Raw genomic sequence first — 15,273 nt, 5'->3', positions numbered from 1 at the left:
TTCACGGTCCTTTAACTCCCTTTCGGCTCTTCTCTCCTCTGCTTGGAGTTCTCTTGAAGCTCTCCTTTCCTCTGTTTTTTTCTCTTCTAACCTTTCCTGGAGTTCTCTTTCCTGTACTTTTAACCTTTCCTGGAGTTCTCTTTCCACTCTCCTTTCCTCTGTTTTTTTTCTCTTCTAACCTTTCCTGGAGTTTCAATTGCATCTCCGATTTTTGGAGCTCCACACTTTCTTGTTCTTCTGGTAACCAATCCAAGCCTCCCTCTCTCCATGTTCCTAGTTCCACCATAGATTCTATCACCACTATCTGCATCTCTGTTTTCTTCATTTTAGCGGACCTTCATTCGGACCTCCAAGCTAAAATGTTTGCCCAATATCAAGAGTTCCGATTTTAGTAACGCTCGGAACTGTGCCTCACTAGGTGTTGCTGTAAACTTCTGTGCGTCAAACTCCATGGTGACTATCCGTTACCACCTGTTAACCTTCACACAAGAAATTAAAAAGAAGCAAATTTTTTCTGTTTGTTTTTTTGAAAAATTTGGGAATGTTGGAAAAATATTCCAAAATTGGAAAATTTGGGAATGCTAGGGAATTCTATCCCGGACTAAATTTGGGGATTCTAGATCCCGGACGAAGACCCAATTGTCAATTGGAGTCAATTGGACGAGCCCCCAATTTCTGTTATGGGGTCCTCACCGATCCCCTGGTCTCGGTAAACCTCCGAACCCCGAGAGGAACCCCGGCAGAAAAAATATGTTACCCTGTGTTGAAAAATCAATAGTGAAACCACACCAATGATTAATAAATGCACAAACTTGTATTATAAATCACACACAGGTAATACGGTACAGTAAATGGCCATTCAGAGTGCACTCCATATATATCTTATATAAATAAAATTAAGTGACTCACGGCTCTGCCAGCCAATGAACGGACACTCCTCAATGTCTGTATGACTTTTCCCAAGGCGAATGGGATTCGCTCCCGCGGTCGATGGAACGAAATCCGTTCGAAGCCCGAATCTCGCTCTCCAGTCGATATCCGAAGCGTGTACAGTGGGCAAGGGTGCTCTTTCCGCCAAACTGTACAACGGCGCCCTCCAGAGGCGCACCTTCACCGCTCCCTCAGCAAACCGCAACGTAATTGGAGACGAAGCGGTCGCACACACACATCCCCGACAGACGGTAGGTTGTTGGGGAGAAGACGACACGAAGCAAACCTTCACAGGTCCGAAGCACGGGATTCAAGATGGCTGACGGCTCTGGCTTGAGCCGATGCGACGAGGCAAGGATTCGTCGGAATCTCAGCGCCCCAAATCTGTCTACGCAGATTTCTCCACTTCAGCGAATATTCGTATCGCCGGATGTCCCTTCCAGGAACTCAAAATCCCCTCGCGGCTGTCGGTAGACCTGGCTCGTTACGGAGCGCTGACGTCACCGTCTTCCCCGACTTTCCGCGTGCTTCTTCCTCCTCTCATTGTCTTCTCCTTCGGTTTCCTGTATCATTTTAAGTTAACCCTTTTAACTTTTGATCACCGTTCGTGAATAATAAGCCGTTTGAAGATAATAATAGTTCAAAATATCAGCACTACGTCAAGTGGGTGAAAACCACAATAACGGAAGTCACGAACCCGTAACGCAATGGACGACAAAATGTAAATGTTTCATGATATTTGTTATATTATATCACCTTTATCTATCAATATTGTTGAAATGAAGATCAAATAGCTGTATGTTTAAATAGGTTGAAAAAGTCAAAACTTTACATGGGGTGTACTTACTTTTTCACGTGACTGTATGCTGCTATTCATATATGCAATTCATATATGCTACGGCGACAGCCATATATGCTGCCTTATGGCATATATGGCATATTATGGCATATATATGCATATATGCCTGCCTTATGGCATATATGTGCATATATGGCTGCATATGCATATGGCTGCATATATGCTGCTTATGGCATATATGCTGCTGACAGCCATATGTGCTGCCTTACCATATATGCAGCCATATATGCTGCCTATGGCGACAGCCATATATGCGATAGCCATATGTGCTGCCTTCTCATATATGCAGCCATATATGCTGCCTTATGGCATATATGCTGCCTATGGCGACAGCCATATGTGCGACAGCCATATATGTATGAATATATTCATATATGCAATTCATATATGCTATGGCGAGTCATATATGCTGCCTTGTAATATGCAATTGCAACATGCAAGTCATTTATGCAATTTGAACATTGCCCCCTCGTGGTTGTTATTGATAACTCTTTGGAGAGATATTATCCCTTATCCAAAGCCTGGTTCTTATGTAGCTGTTTCCCCTTGAACCTCTTTGTGCTTTTACCCTTTCCTTTCCTGTTCTCATTGCACCCCATTAAAAACCCTCACCCGTCCCAATATCGTTTAACTACTGACCCTGAGAATGCCGGCATGCAGTGCTTTACGTGCGAGAAGCGCAGGCCCGTCCACAGTGCGCCCGTCGTCATCTGGGCCCCAGCTTGCACTGTAAATGTCGATGTGATCAAGGTTCAGGCTCAAAGACTCTGCTTCCACCATATCAGTCACATCCCCGTCCAGCATGCGCACACCTGACAGGCACGTCCCAGTTCACTTCAAATGGTCTTGTTCTCCACCACACCTCAATGCCAACTACACACACGATGCTCACCTCCAATGCGAGCCTCGTACGCGACGCCAACTACACAAAGCGAATTATTCGCTGCGGCCGCCACCTCTCCCGCACAACGAGTGCCGTGCCTTCACACAACACGTTCGTTATACGACACATCACCACAACAAATATAATACAGGTAACATGCTACTACAGCACCTGCAGAGCAACGATGATACCAACATCAACATGACACTATACATTGCCATAACACTTCTGTAAAAAAACATTGCAGTTTCAACACGACCACCATGATACCAACTGCCATTAGCTGAGGGGATGGCTGAGGCTTTAGTGGATACGGGAAGAAATTAATTGGAGCAGTTAGTTATTTCCTTAACCGGAGCCTGGTGTTGGCTTAGCGGTTAGGGTGCCGGCTTAGGATCCGAAGATCCTGGGTTCGTTGGCTTAGCGGTTAGGGTGCCGGCTTGGGATCCCAGGATCTTGGGTTCGTTGGCTTAGCGGTTAGGGTGCCGGCTTGGGATCCGAGGATCCTGGGTTCGTTGGCTTAGCGGTTAGGGTGGCGGCTTGGGATCCCAGGTTCTTGGGTTCGTTGGCTTAGCGGTTAGGGTGCGGCTTGGGATCCTAGGATCCTGGGTTCATTGGCTTAGCGGTTAGGGTGCAGCTTGGGATCCTAGGATCCTGGGTTCATTGGCTTAGCAGTTAGGGTGCGGCTTGGGATCCTAGGATCCTGGGTTCATTGGCTTATCGGTTAGAGTGCCGGCTTGGGATCCTAGGATCCTGGGTTCGTTGGCTTAGCGGTTAGGGTGCCGGCTTGGGATCCTAGGATCCTGGGTTAGTTGGCTTAGCGGTTAGAGTGCCGGCTTGGGATCCTAGGATCCTGGGTTCGTTGGCTTAGCGGTTAGGGTGCCGGCTTGGGATCCTAGGATCCTGGGTTAGTTGGCTTAGCGGTTAGGGTGCGGCTTGGGATTCTAGGATCCTGGGTTAGTTGGCTTAGCGGTTAGGGTGCCGGCTTGAGATCCTATGGTCCTGGGTTCGTTGGCTTAGCGGTTAGGGTGCCGGCTTGAGATCCTATGATCCTGGGTTCGTTGGCTTAGCGGTTAAGGTGCCGGCTTGGTATCATGGGTTCGTTGGCTTAGCGGTTAGGGTGCCGACTTGGGATCCTAGGATCCTGGGTTAGTTGGCTTAGCGGTTAGGGTGCCGGCTTGGGATCCTAGGCTCCTGGGTTCGTTGGCTTAGCGGTTAGAGTGCCGGCTTGGGATCCTAGGATCCTGGGTTCATTGGCTTAGCGGTTGGGGTGCCGGCTTGGGATCCTAGGATCCTGGGTTCGTTGGCTTGGCGGTTAGGGTGCCGGCTTGGGATCCTAGGATCCTGGGTTCGTTGGCTTGGCGGTTAGGGTGCCGGCTTGGGATCCTAGGATCCTGGGTTCGTTGGCTTAGTGGTTGGGGTGCCGGCTTGGGATCCTAGGATCCTGGGTTCGTTGGCTTGGCGGTTAGGGTGCCGGCTTGGGATCCTAGGATCCTGGGTTCGTTGGCTTGGCGGTTAGGGTGCCGGCTTGGGATCCTAGGATCCTGGGTTCGTCGGCTTAGTGGTTGGGGTGCCGGCTTGGGATCCTCGGATCCTGGGTTCGTTGGCTTGGCGGTTAGGGTGCGGCTTGGAATCCTAGGATCCTGGGTTCGAATCCTGGTCGATCGCTGAATTAAAGCCAGGGGGGTTTGCTCAGCCTGTCATCCTTCCGAGGTCGCCAAATTGAGTACCAGCTTGCTGGGATGAATGATCCCGGTGTGTACCCCGGCTTAGAATAGGTACACCGTATCCCTGCGCATCGTAAGAGGCGACTAAGGTTGGCGTCAGGAAGGGCATCCAGCCATAAAAACATGCCTCAAACAGGGAACCATGATTGTCATGGGGCCCGCAAGGCTAACCCCTGCTCTATCGGGGAAAAATAGCCTTAAAACGACCATTTATTCATTCATTCATTCATTCATTCAGTTATTTCCTTAACCTGTCTTCCCGCTTCTTCGCAGGCTGTCCCATCTGTTAGCATTCGCTCATGAATGTTATAAAGATCACAACATACTCAGTCAAAAACATTGATCCCGCCCTTATCCACAGCAGGTGTATTCTTTCCTCCTCTAGTTTCAATGTACCCCTTAACTTCCAACAATATGAACTCTCTAACTCAATTTTCGAAACATTTTACAGATTTCCAGACAACTTTCTGCACAACTTACTTGTTTTCATTGGTGAAATCATAACGGGGCATCGGATCCCTGTCATTACCATTAACGTCATAGCTCGCTGCAGAGTCCTGGGGGTTACGGACAAGGGACAGCGGGTGAGCTCGTCAGCAGAGACCGATGGGATGTGAAAGTGGAGCGCAAGACAAGTGCAGTATAAAAAGTTGTTGTTCTCGTGCCTTACATAATTCTGAGCAAGATCTGGGTGGTTCCTCTCGATGCCGTCGTCCAAGATGGTGACCACCACACCACGACCCGTGTAACCCCGCTTCCAAGCCGCCACTATGTTCATGTCGTTGCGACACGACTGGCTCCCCTCGTCTGCACAGTGCTGCACCCACATCATCGCACAAAGAGAGAGATAAGGTACGAATACACCTTGAACTCCAAACAAAATGTCTAATACTTTCCTGATATCCGCAGCTATTTGAACTAAATAATCCTGAGAGCTGACGGGGAATTCTATATTTTGCTCCATACATCACAAGCCAAATATTCCAATTTTTTCTGCTGATACGAACCATGTACCACATGCTGGGCCACTTGGCATCATTGAAAGCGAACTCAGCCTGGGGAATGTGACCTCGTTTTACTCTGCGCTTCACGGTCTGCCTCTGAACCCACAGCACCTGCAGCACACAAATGGAATGGGACATTGCACAAACACCAGGTTGTGTGGCCTGTCACTCGAACGTTCTATCATGTGATCATTCAACTGAAATGGTCAGCAAACAGCTGTCGTGAGGGAAGAGGGCAAAAATACAACTTAAAGGACAGTATTGTGAGTAGAAATTGGGGGAATTTGTGAAAACACATTCAATGCTCACAATTGTGTTCAATGCTCACAATCACGGCGAACCAAACAACAGCAAACTGCTCATATTAGCAATCAACTTGTAACTCAAAAATACCCAAAAAAAGCACTTCTAAAGTTTCTTGAAAGTTCACGTCATATTTTTTAAACATTTCTCTGATTCATAATGTAACATTTTGGATGGAAAACTTCTCACACAATGCATCAACGATGGCAAAATAATTTCCTTATGTTACATTTACACAACTACAGAGTTCATAGAACAAGTCACCCTGCGCAGTGTTCAGGTGTACACTTCAATTATCTATATATATATAGCACTTCTAGATGGGGGAGGGGGAGAGGGAAGGGGGGAGGGGGAGGGGGAGAGGGAAGGGGGGAGGGGGAGGGGGGAGGGGAGGGGAGAATGGGAGGGGGTAGGGTGGAGGGGGGAGGGGAGGTGGGAGGGGAGGGGGAGGGGGAGGGGGGAGTCAAGTCGGAAGTCATTGTCGTCAATTGAATGTCGCATGAATTTTTTATTTTTTGTGCTGGTTATGGAGTTGTTGATACGTGCGGTAAGTGGACATGGGAAAGAAGTGGAGCTAGCCCATGGTCAGAGGTTGCCAGCAATGTTTGCTTTCATGGATGACCAGACAGTTGTCCAACAGTCCGCTGATGCAGCAGTAGAGGTACTGGGATGACTGGAAAGGCTGATGCGGTGGGCAAGAATGGGATTTCAAGCAAGAAAGTCGAGGAGTGTGTTAGTGAGACGAGGAGTGGTGGATAACATGCACAGGTTTGAGCTGGGAGGGGAGGTGGTTCCATCATTGACAGAGGCCCCTGTGAAGACTTTGGGAAGATGGTATACAGTGGAGTTGAATGATATACGAAGGGTGGAGGAGGTCAGAAACAAGCTTTTGAGAGGTTTGAAGAGGTTTGATGGATGTGGTTTGGCAGGTAAGTTGAAGGTATGGTGTTTGAAGTTTGGGTTGATGCCACGAGTATTGTGGCCATTGATGATGTATGATATTGCAATTGGGCATGCAGCGAGGATGGAGGTTGTGGTGAGTGGGTTTGTGAAGAGGTGGTTGGGAGTGCCACGCTGTTTGACGAACATTGCCTTTTATGGTCAGGGTGGAAAACTCCAGTTTCCCTTGATAGTGTAGGCTGCTATGTCTTAAAAATGGCTGTCGTGTTTTTTTTTTGTTAAAAGCAAAATTCCACTTGATTCCTTGTTTTGGGGTGTCACATGTTCGAAAAAATAGGTTGTTAATTTTTTTTAACGGATTAAGGGTGTCAAATCCAAGATGGCCGCCAAAATATATAAATTCCATTAAAACTGGTATTCTGAACACAGTATGAGGTCCAAATTAATGATAATACCCATAATTTCAATACCAAGGAGTTCAAAAACAATTAATTTCAAGATGGCAGTCAAATTCAAAATATCAAGCTCTTATCAAGCTTATCTTACTGAAGCTCTTATCAAGTACTTCTTTGCTCACGACCACCTGAACTACGCACGTTTGCTCCCTTTGTACCTGTCAACAATGCAGCAAACAGAACAAGTTTTTCCAGATGTCTGGGCAGAACTCCTGAAAGGAAATTTCTGTGTGACGAAGGGGATTGCTGCATTCACTTCAATAGGTCCAGATCACGGAATTGAGCAGGAGAACCGCAAACTCAAGGTCATTGGAGGCTTACTGGAATAACCCAAATTGAGAGAGCTCTAGACCGTTTCTTCCTGATTGCACCTGACTTGTCTAATCTAGTAGAGGAGTTTCAAAGAGAATATGGCATGGAAGGTGCTGATACCAGAGACCAACACCACGAGATCACAGGGGGGAAGTCCACCCGAGTAATGAGAAATTCCGCTAGATTGACAGAGGTATTTGTTGTTCATGGAGACCCATTCGTAACCGATGAGAGTGACCTGTGTAACCTTCTTACCAAGAAAGTAATTGATGAAAAGGTAACAAAGGACATAGTAGACCGCGATGCCATCGGACAACAGTTGTTCCAGACATTTGTCAAAGAACGCCTTACAGAAGGAAAACTTTCAGTGTGGGATCCAATGAAGAGAAAGAACATAGGCACTTTCAAAAGTGCCAACACAGTGAAGAAAGTGAAAGCAGGTGACAAACTCATTAAAGTCAAAGAAGAACGAGGACTCCTACAGAGGTTTATAGTAGCATCAAGAAGCCGTCCAGACCTTGATCTAAAGGACTGTATTGGGAAGTATGAATTTGGAATTGTTCCACGTGCCCTTTTCGCTTCGGATGGGTCACTTCTCCTAGCATATGACAAGGCTAAGGTCCTTCATCATCTTGAAGCGCTAGTTACCAAGGAGCAACCTAGCCCAACAGAAGCCACAAGCGATCCAGCTAATGCCATACCGAGTGTTTCTGGCGACCAAGTATTGAGTGAAAACTCCCAAACTGAAGTACCACCCCAAGCCGAGGCGCCTGAAGTACAAGAAGCGCAGCCTGAGCAAGAAGCTTCAACTGACATGTCCGACATGTCTGAGAAATTTAAAGTTGTAGTCATAGATGGCATGGCCCTCGTTAACTCCATCTCCAAGACAGACAAAATGAAAACATGCAGTGATTTTGCCATGTCATTTCTTGAAAAGCTTATCAGGATTGCAGCTAACTACGACGAAGTAAGACTGGTATTTGACAGATACGTCGAAAGTTCTCTGAAAGAGCAAATGAGAAAAAAGAGAACAAAGGGAAACTCGACCTACTAACACATCCAAGATAGTACACTGATCCAGAATATTTCCTTGAAGGACTTCCTTTCAAGTGTCAAAACCAAGGCAGAACTTGTAGAGTATTTAGCTGCAAAGACTCTGGATCACAGCAACAGCTCTGCCAACAAATTGAAGAAGTCCATGGTAACCTTCGGCACTGAGACAAAAGGCAATGTAAGTGTGCCTGATGAATTGGTAAAACACGGTCATGAAGAAGCGGATACGTTACTCTTGCTCCATGCCCTAACAGTTAACGGCGATGTAGAACTTGTAATAGACTCTCCAGATACCGATGTCTTCTTGCTGATGATCCACATGTATCCACAGCTACCTGCTGAGACATATTTCCTTACCGGAAAAGGAAAACTGAATAGGAAAATTGCAGGCAAACCTATCTTTGAAAAGTTAGGAGTTAACCGCGCCTCAGCTATTCTCGGGTTTCATTCTTTCACAGGATCAGATATGTGTGGCAGGTTCGCCGGCAGGACAAAGGACTGGTGTATGAAGGTGTTCATGTCCTGCGATGATATGATACTGGATTCACTTGCTTCACTTGGCAAATCTGCTGCTACACCCTCTCCAAACGCAATTGACCAACTGGAAAGGTTCGTTTGCTTGTTGTACAGATCCAAAACACACACCAAAGTAAATGCACTACGATGGTTCTTGTACTCAAATCGACAGGCCGAGGGAGAGAGTCTGCCTCCAACCTCTGGATCATTGACACCACACATTCTGCGAGCACATTATATTGCAATGATATGGATGCAGGCATGCGAAAGTCAACCGTCCCTTCCTTCTCCCACTGACTACGGATGGAAGTCAGAGGAAAATAGATTTCTTCCGGTGATGTGTTTGACCCTCCAGCACCGGAGGCCGTGACTAAGCTGGTAAAATGTGGCTGCAAATCAGGATGCAAAGGAAACTCCTGTAGTTGCCGCAGCAATAAACTCCCATGCACAGAGGTCTGTAGCTGTTTGAACTACGGCTGTAGCAACAATGAACAATCAGCTCAGAACATTGTGGGAGATGAACACGAGGACTTGTAAGGTAAAACGGATGATTGTGAGACAGGAATATTTAAATATGGTCAAACAGGAAATTACATTACGCTATCATTGTTATAGCAATGTGGACCTTTGTGTAAAACAGTGGTAGCCATATTGGATTTTCTCACTATTTCTCACTATGGCTGCCATCCACCGATTTCAACGAATCAGTAACATGTTTCCCCAACGGCCTAGCATTACTTATGTGGGCATTACCACCAAAATGGACCTATTTCATCATTCACAATTTGTGTTATCAAGAACATTAACTTTTTGTACTGTGGTTATTTAAGAAGTGGCGGCCATCTTGGATTTTTCCACCATTTTGAATTTGACTGCCATATTGAAATTAATTGTTTTTGAACTCCTTGGTATTGAAATTATGGGTATTATCATTAATTTGGACCTCATACTGTGTTCAGAATACCAGTTTTAATGGAATTTATATATTTTGGCGGCCATATTGGATTTCACACCCTTAATCCGTTTTAAAAAATTAACAACCTATTTTTTCGAACATGTGACACCCCAAAGACAAGGAATCAAGTGGAATTTTGCTTTTAACAAAATAAAACACGGAAAGGCATAACAGCCTACACTATGACATCATTAACCGAGGAGTTTAAGGTGGTGAGGGTGCGGGAGTTCATGATGTTGCGGGATTCAAGTGATGCAGTGGTAAAGAATGCTCTCCCAGAGAAGAAGGGAAGTCGGAAGTGGAATGCAAGAGCAGAGGTGGACGAGATGGAGGAGCAGTTGCAACAGGAGCAGGTCATGGGGATGGTACAGCATGGGAAGCATGGCTTGGGGTGGATGGAGCATGAGCGATGGGGAAAGGCATGTGTGAAAGAGAGGAGGAAGATGGTTGAGAGGGAGTTGAGAAGAAAGGAAGAGGAGGGGAGATATGTGAAAGCAGTCGGTCAGGCACAGCAAGGTGCTTGGACTAAGTGGGAAGGTGTGCGGGTGAGGATATTGAAGTGGCAAGAGATTTGGAGGATGGAGCCAATATTGTTGAATTTCCTGTTGCGGGCAACGTATGATGTGCTTCCGTCACCAGTAAACTTGAGATTGTGGGGGTTGTTGCAGGAGGAGAGATGTTATTTGTGTGGAGGTGTGGGAACGGTGCAGCATGCACTGAGTGCATGCTCAGTAGCATTGGCAGCAGGAAGATACAGGTGGCGACATGATCAGGTGCTGGCGGTGGTGGTGCAGATGGTGCAACAAGAGGTGCTGAGATCGAGAGAGAGAAGAGTGGAGAAGGAGACTGATGGGGGAGAGGTGTGGTTTGTCAAAGAGGGCCAAGTGGTAAGAGGTGTAAAGAGGAGGAGGTAGAAAGCAAGAGGGCTGTCAGATGCTTGTGATTGGCAGGTGGTGGCAGACCTAAAGCCACAATTGATATTCCCAGAGGAGATCTGTGTGACAAGGTTGCGGCCTGACATTGTCGTTTGGTCAAGTGCAACAAGACAGGTCATCTTAGGGGAGTTGTCGGTACCTTGGGAAGAGAACATGGAGGAGGTGCACGAGAGGAAGAGAGGAAAGTACAGTGAGTGCCGGGAGAAGGGTTGGCGAGTTTGGTGTCGAGGGTATATTGGCAATTCCTTTTCTGCATTTCTTGCTAGGCTGGGAGTGTGTGGGACAGAAAGAAGGAGGATGTGTGACAAGGTGGCCCAGGTTGCCTTGAAAGGCTCATTTTGGATATGGAGGAAGTTGATGGAAACACGTCGAACGGTGTAGGTTGGTTGTGTTTTTGTTTTGTTTTGTTTTTTTTGTACCATTATTATTTCTTATTTTGTGTATATGAGTGAGTGGGTGAGGGTGTGTGTTTTTGCATGAATTAATGTTTGCATGAGTGTGTGTTTTTGTGTGTTGAGTGGTGTGTGATGTAAGTTTAGGTGGTTGTTTGGTTGGTGTTCTGTGTATGTGTACGTGTGTGTATGTGTGTGTATGGGTGTGTATGTGTGTGTATGAATGATCTGGTGTGTTTGTTGGTGAGTGGTGAAGGGTATAAAGGTGGGTGTTTGAGTGTTCCACCATGTTTGTTTGGTGCTGTGGATTCTGAATGTGGGGGTGTTGTTGTTGTTGTTCGCACTGGCTGGGGGTGGGGGTATGTACGCATCCAGGTGTAGTTGCTGCATGTGGATGTGTATGTGCCCCTGCTGGCCCACCTTAGCTGACCATATTGAGGTTGAAGGGCCGAAACGGGATGATGCTGAGGACCTCGACTGAGGACCCGGTCAGTGCAGCACACTTGTGACCAGGTGTGTTTTGAACTTATATATACAGTCATGTGGAAAAGTAAGTACACCCCATGTAAAGTTTTGAGTTTTTGTCCCCCGTCGCACCACGGAGCGAAAGGGGGACTATGGTTTTCCCCTCCGTCTGTGTCTCCGTCCGTCCGTCTGTCCGTGCGTGCGTGCGTGCGTGCGTGCCGGCATGCCTGCGTGCGTAAGCGAAGGACCACATTCGAATTTGGTGTGTGGGTGCAACCCACGTCAAAATCCAAGATGGCCGCCGCCATGTATGTCTGATGCCATGTATGTCTGAACCTTGTGAGCTGAATATCTTGAAAAACAAGCGTTATGTCTAGGTCCCCCGTCGGTGAAGTGATGTGAGTTGACAAAGTGGAAGACGCAGAAAACATGCTATGATATGATATTTCGCTCACAAGGTTCAGACATACATGGAGGCAGCCATCTTGGATTTTGACGTGGCGACCCAATTTTCAATGGCGTTCTTCCTTATGCCTAGATACACCCACACACCAGATTAGAAGTTGGTACTTCGCTTATTTTTCAAGATATTCATCTCACAAGTTTCAGACATACATGGCGGCGGCCATATTGGATTTTGACGTGGCGACCCAATTTTCAATAGCGTTCTTCCTTATGCCGAGATACACCCACACACCAGATTAGAAGTTGGTACTACGCTTATTTTTCAAGATATTCATCTCACAAGGTTCAGATATACATGGCGGCGGCCATCTTGGATTTTGACGTGGGTTGCACCCACACACCAAATTTGAATGTGGTCCTTCGCTTACGCATGCACGCACGCCCGCACGCACGCACGCACGCCCGCATGCACACACGCACGCACGGACAGACGGACGGACAGACGGACGAACGGACAGACACACGGACGGAGGGGAAAGCCATAGTCCCCCTTTCGCTACGCTGTGCGACGGGGGACAATAAGCGAAGTGCCAACTTCTAATCTGGTGTATGGGTGTATCTAGGAACAAGGAAGAACGCTATTGAAAATTGGGTCGCCACGTCAAAATCCAAGATGGCCGCCACCATATATATGTCTGAACCTTGTGAGCGAAATATCTTGAAAAATAAGCGAAGTACCAACTTCTAATTTGGTGTGTGGGTGCATCTCGGCATAAGGAAGAACGCTATTGAAAATTGGGTCACCACGTCAAAATCCAAGATGGCCGCCTTGCGTCTTCCACTTTGTCAACTCGCATCACTTCACCGACGGGGGACCTAGGCATAACGCTTGTTCAACATATTTCAACATACAGCTATTTGATCTTCATTTCAACATTATTGATAGATAAAGGTGATATAATATAACAAATATCATGAAACATTTACATTTTGTCGTCCATTGTAGAATTTAAATAAACGTAAATGCAAATTTCACATGTGGAAAAAGTAAGTACACCCCTACATTTATCACTACTTCAAATACCTAAAATTAGAATCAGGTGCACCAGCTCAGGTGCAAATGATTAGAACATCGTCAGAGGGGATCTTGGAGGAACCTGTCTTATTTAAACCTCAGACATTTGGTTTGGTTTGCTCTTTGTTGTTGAAGTGTGCGGCGTCACCATGCCTAGATCAAAAGAGCTCTCTGAGGCCTTCAGAAAGAAGGTTATAAATGCCCACGAGTCTGGGAAGGGATTTAAAAAGATCTCCAAACAATTTGAAATCAATAATTCGACTGTCCGGAAGATCATCGACAAGTGGAGAAGATTCCCAACAACTGCCAACTTGTTCAGGCCAGGCCGCCCCAGCAAGTTCAGCCCGAGAGCAGACCGCAAGATGCTGAAAGAAGTCTCGAAGAACCCCAGAATGTCATCACGGGACCTACAGGTAGCTCTTGCCACTGCTGATGTCAAAGTGCACGAGTCTCCCATTAGAAAGAGGCTGCACAAATTTGATCTACATGGGAGGTGTGCCAGGAGGAAACCTTTGCTGTCCAGAAAGAATATCAGGGCAAAACTAAAGTTTTCCAATGAACACCTCGGCAAAGACCAGCACTTCTGGAACAATGTGCTCTGGACAGATGAGTCAAAGGTAGAGCTATTTGGCCACAGTACCAGAAGACATGTTTGGCGAAAACCAAAGACAGCATTTGACCACAAGAACCTGATACCAACTGTAAAGCATGGTGGTGGAAATATTATGGTTTGGGGCAGCTTTGCTGCATCAGGGCCTGGGCAGCTCAACATCATAGAATCAACGATGAATTCTTCATTGTACCAGAGGGTGCTTGAGGATAATGTGGAGCCATCTGTCGGAAAGTTGAAGCTCAACCGAAGGTGGACCTTGCAACATGAGAATGACCCGAAACATACCAGTATAACCACCAAGGAATGGCTGAAAAGAAAGAAATGGAGGGTTCTGGAATGGCCAAGTCAAAGCCTGGATTTAAATCCCATCGAGATGTTGTGGGGGGATTTTAAATGAGCTGTGCATGCAAGAAACCCCTCAAACATCGCACAGCTGAAAGAATTCTGCATGGAGGAGTGGGCAAAAATTTCTCCCAGTTGATGTCAGAGACTGGTGGACAGTTATAAGAAACGCCTACTTGAGGTTGTTTCTGCCAAAGGGGGCAATACCACCTATTAGAGCCAATGGTGTATTTACTTTTTCCACATGCGAAATTTGCATTTATGTTTATTTAAATAATACAATGGACTGAATGAATGAACATAAATTATACAATGGACTACAAAATGTAAATGTTTCATGATATTTGTTATATTATATCACCTTTATATATCAATATTGTTGAAATGAAGATCAAATAGCTGTATGTTGAAATAGTCAAAACTTTACATGGGTGTACTTCCTTTTTCACGTGACTGTATATATATACTGTATATAAATATATATGTACATGTGCATACACTGTACTTCTATTTAAATAATGATTTTAAAGATCACTAAAACATGTTTTTGGACGTTTAACGCTAATAAAGCTCACCTCCGCACGTTTTAGCACCATCCACTCTATTTAACATGTTCAAGTACTCCTAAACAGAAGGGTTGTGGAAGTGACAAGAAGGCGATTTGCGTTCTACAGTGTTCAGGTATATAATTCAATTTAAATAAAATAAAGATCGTAAGAGTCGTGTAAATAAATTAATTCCGGACCCCCTGCCTCACATCTTACTCAGCTTTACGCCGTGGAAACCAAGGCCTTCAAGATTATTGGAATCTCTGGCGATGAAGTTGAGTCCATTAGTCTATCACTTGGCCATCGTAGATAGGTCAGTGGTCCATCTGTCTTTTACGACCTCCATTCTGGCCTTGCACCCTCTGCTCCTTCCGTGCAGGAAGGACGCACGTGGTCAACCAGCAACCCCCTCCAAGTGAAACTGCCTAAGTCCAAACCACTGCTCACCTCCGCACGTTTTGTTTGTTCCTTATTTTTTACCACTTGTGCAACCAGCTTCCATACTCTCTTCAATCTCATTCTTCCCTCCGGGTCTTCAAGACAACTGTTCACCACCATCTGAGATCGTCTCAATCCAAAACCCTGATATTTTCTGGCCTTG

The 15,273-nt window shown here is 46.1% G+C and overlaps 1 protein-coding gene across 5 annotated transcripts in view; it reads right to left on the bottom strand.

Moving 5' to 3' along the window:
* LOC137422018 (proprotein convertase subtilisin/kexin type 6-like) overlaps positions 1-15,273 on the bottom strand; it is a 288,832-nt gene that overhangs the window by 144,879 nt on the left and 128,680 nt on the right. For all 5 annotated transcript variants that reach the window (XR_013622625.1, XM_068108687.2, XM_078772998.1 and 2 more), the window contains exons 3-7: positions 5,407-5,514; positions 5,070-5,216; positions 4,880-4,956; positions 2,682-2,770; positions 2,429-2,601 (exon numbers count right to left, since the gene is read on the bottom strand). Coding sequence is in view for 4 of the 5 variants with exons in the window: in XM_068108687.2 (XP_067964788.1) it covers positions 2,429-2,601; positions 2,682-2,770; positions 4,880-4,956; positions 5,070-5,216; positions 5,407-5,514 (594 nt within the window). In the remaining variant the exon portion in view is untranslated. The remainder of the gene's footprint in view (positions 1-2,428; positions 2,602-2,681; positions 2,771-4,879; positions 4,957-5,069; positions 5,217-5,406; positions 5,515-15,273) is intronic.

The sequence above is a fragment of the Myxine glutinosa genome, chromosome 2 (assembly GCF_964187855.1).
Source record: "Myxine glutinosa chromosome 2, kmMyxGlut1.1, whole genome shotgun sequence".
Classification (NCBI taxonomy): Eukaryota; Metazoa; Chordata; class Myxini; order Myxiniformes; family Myxinidae; genus Myxine; species Myxine glutinosa.
This window is presented reverse-complemented; position numbering and strand designations above follow the sequence as displayed.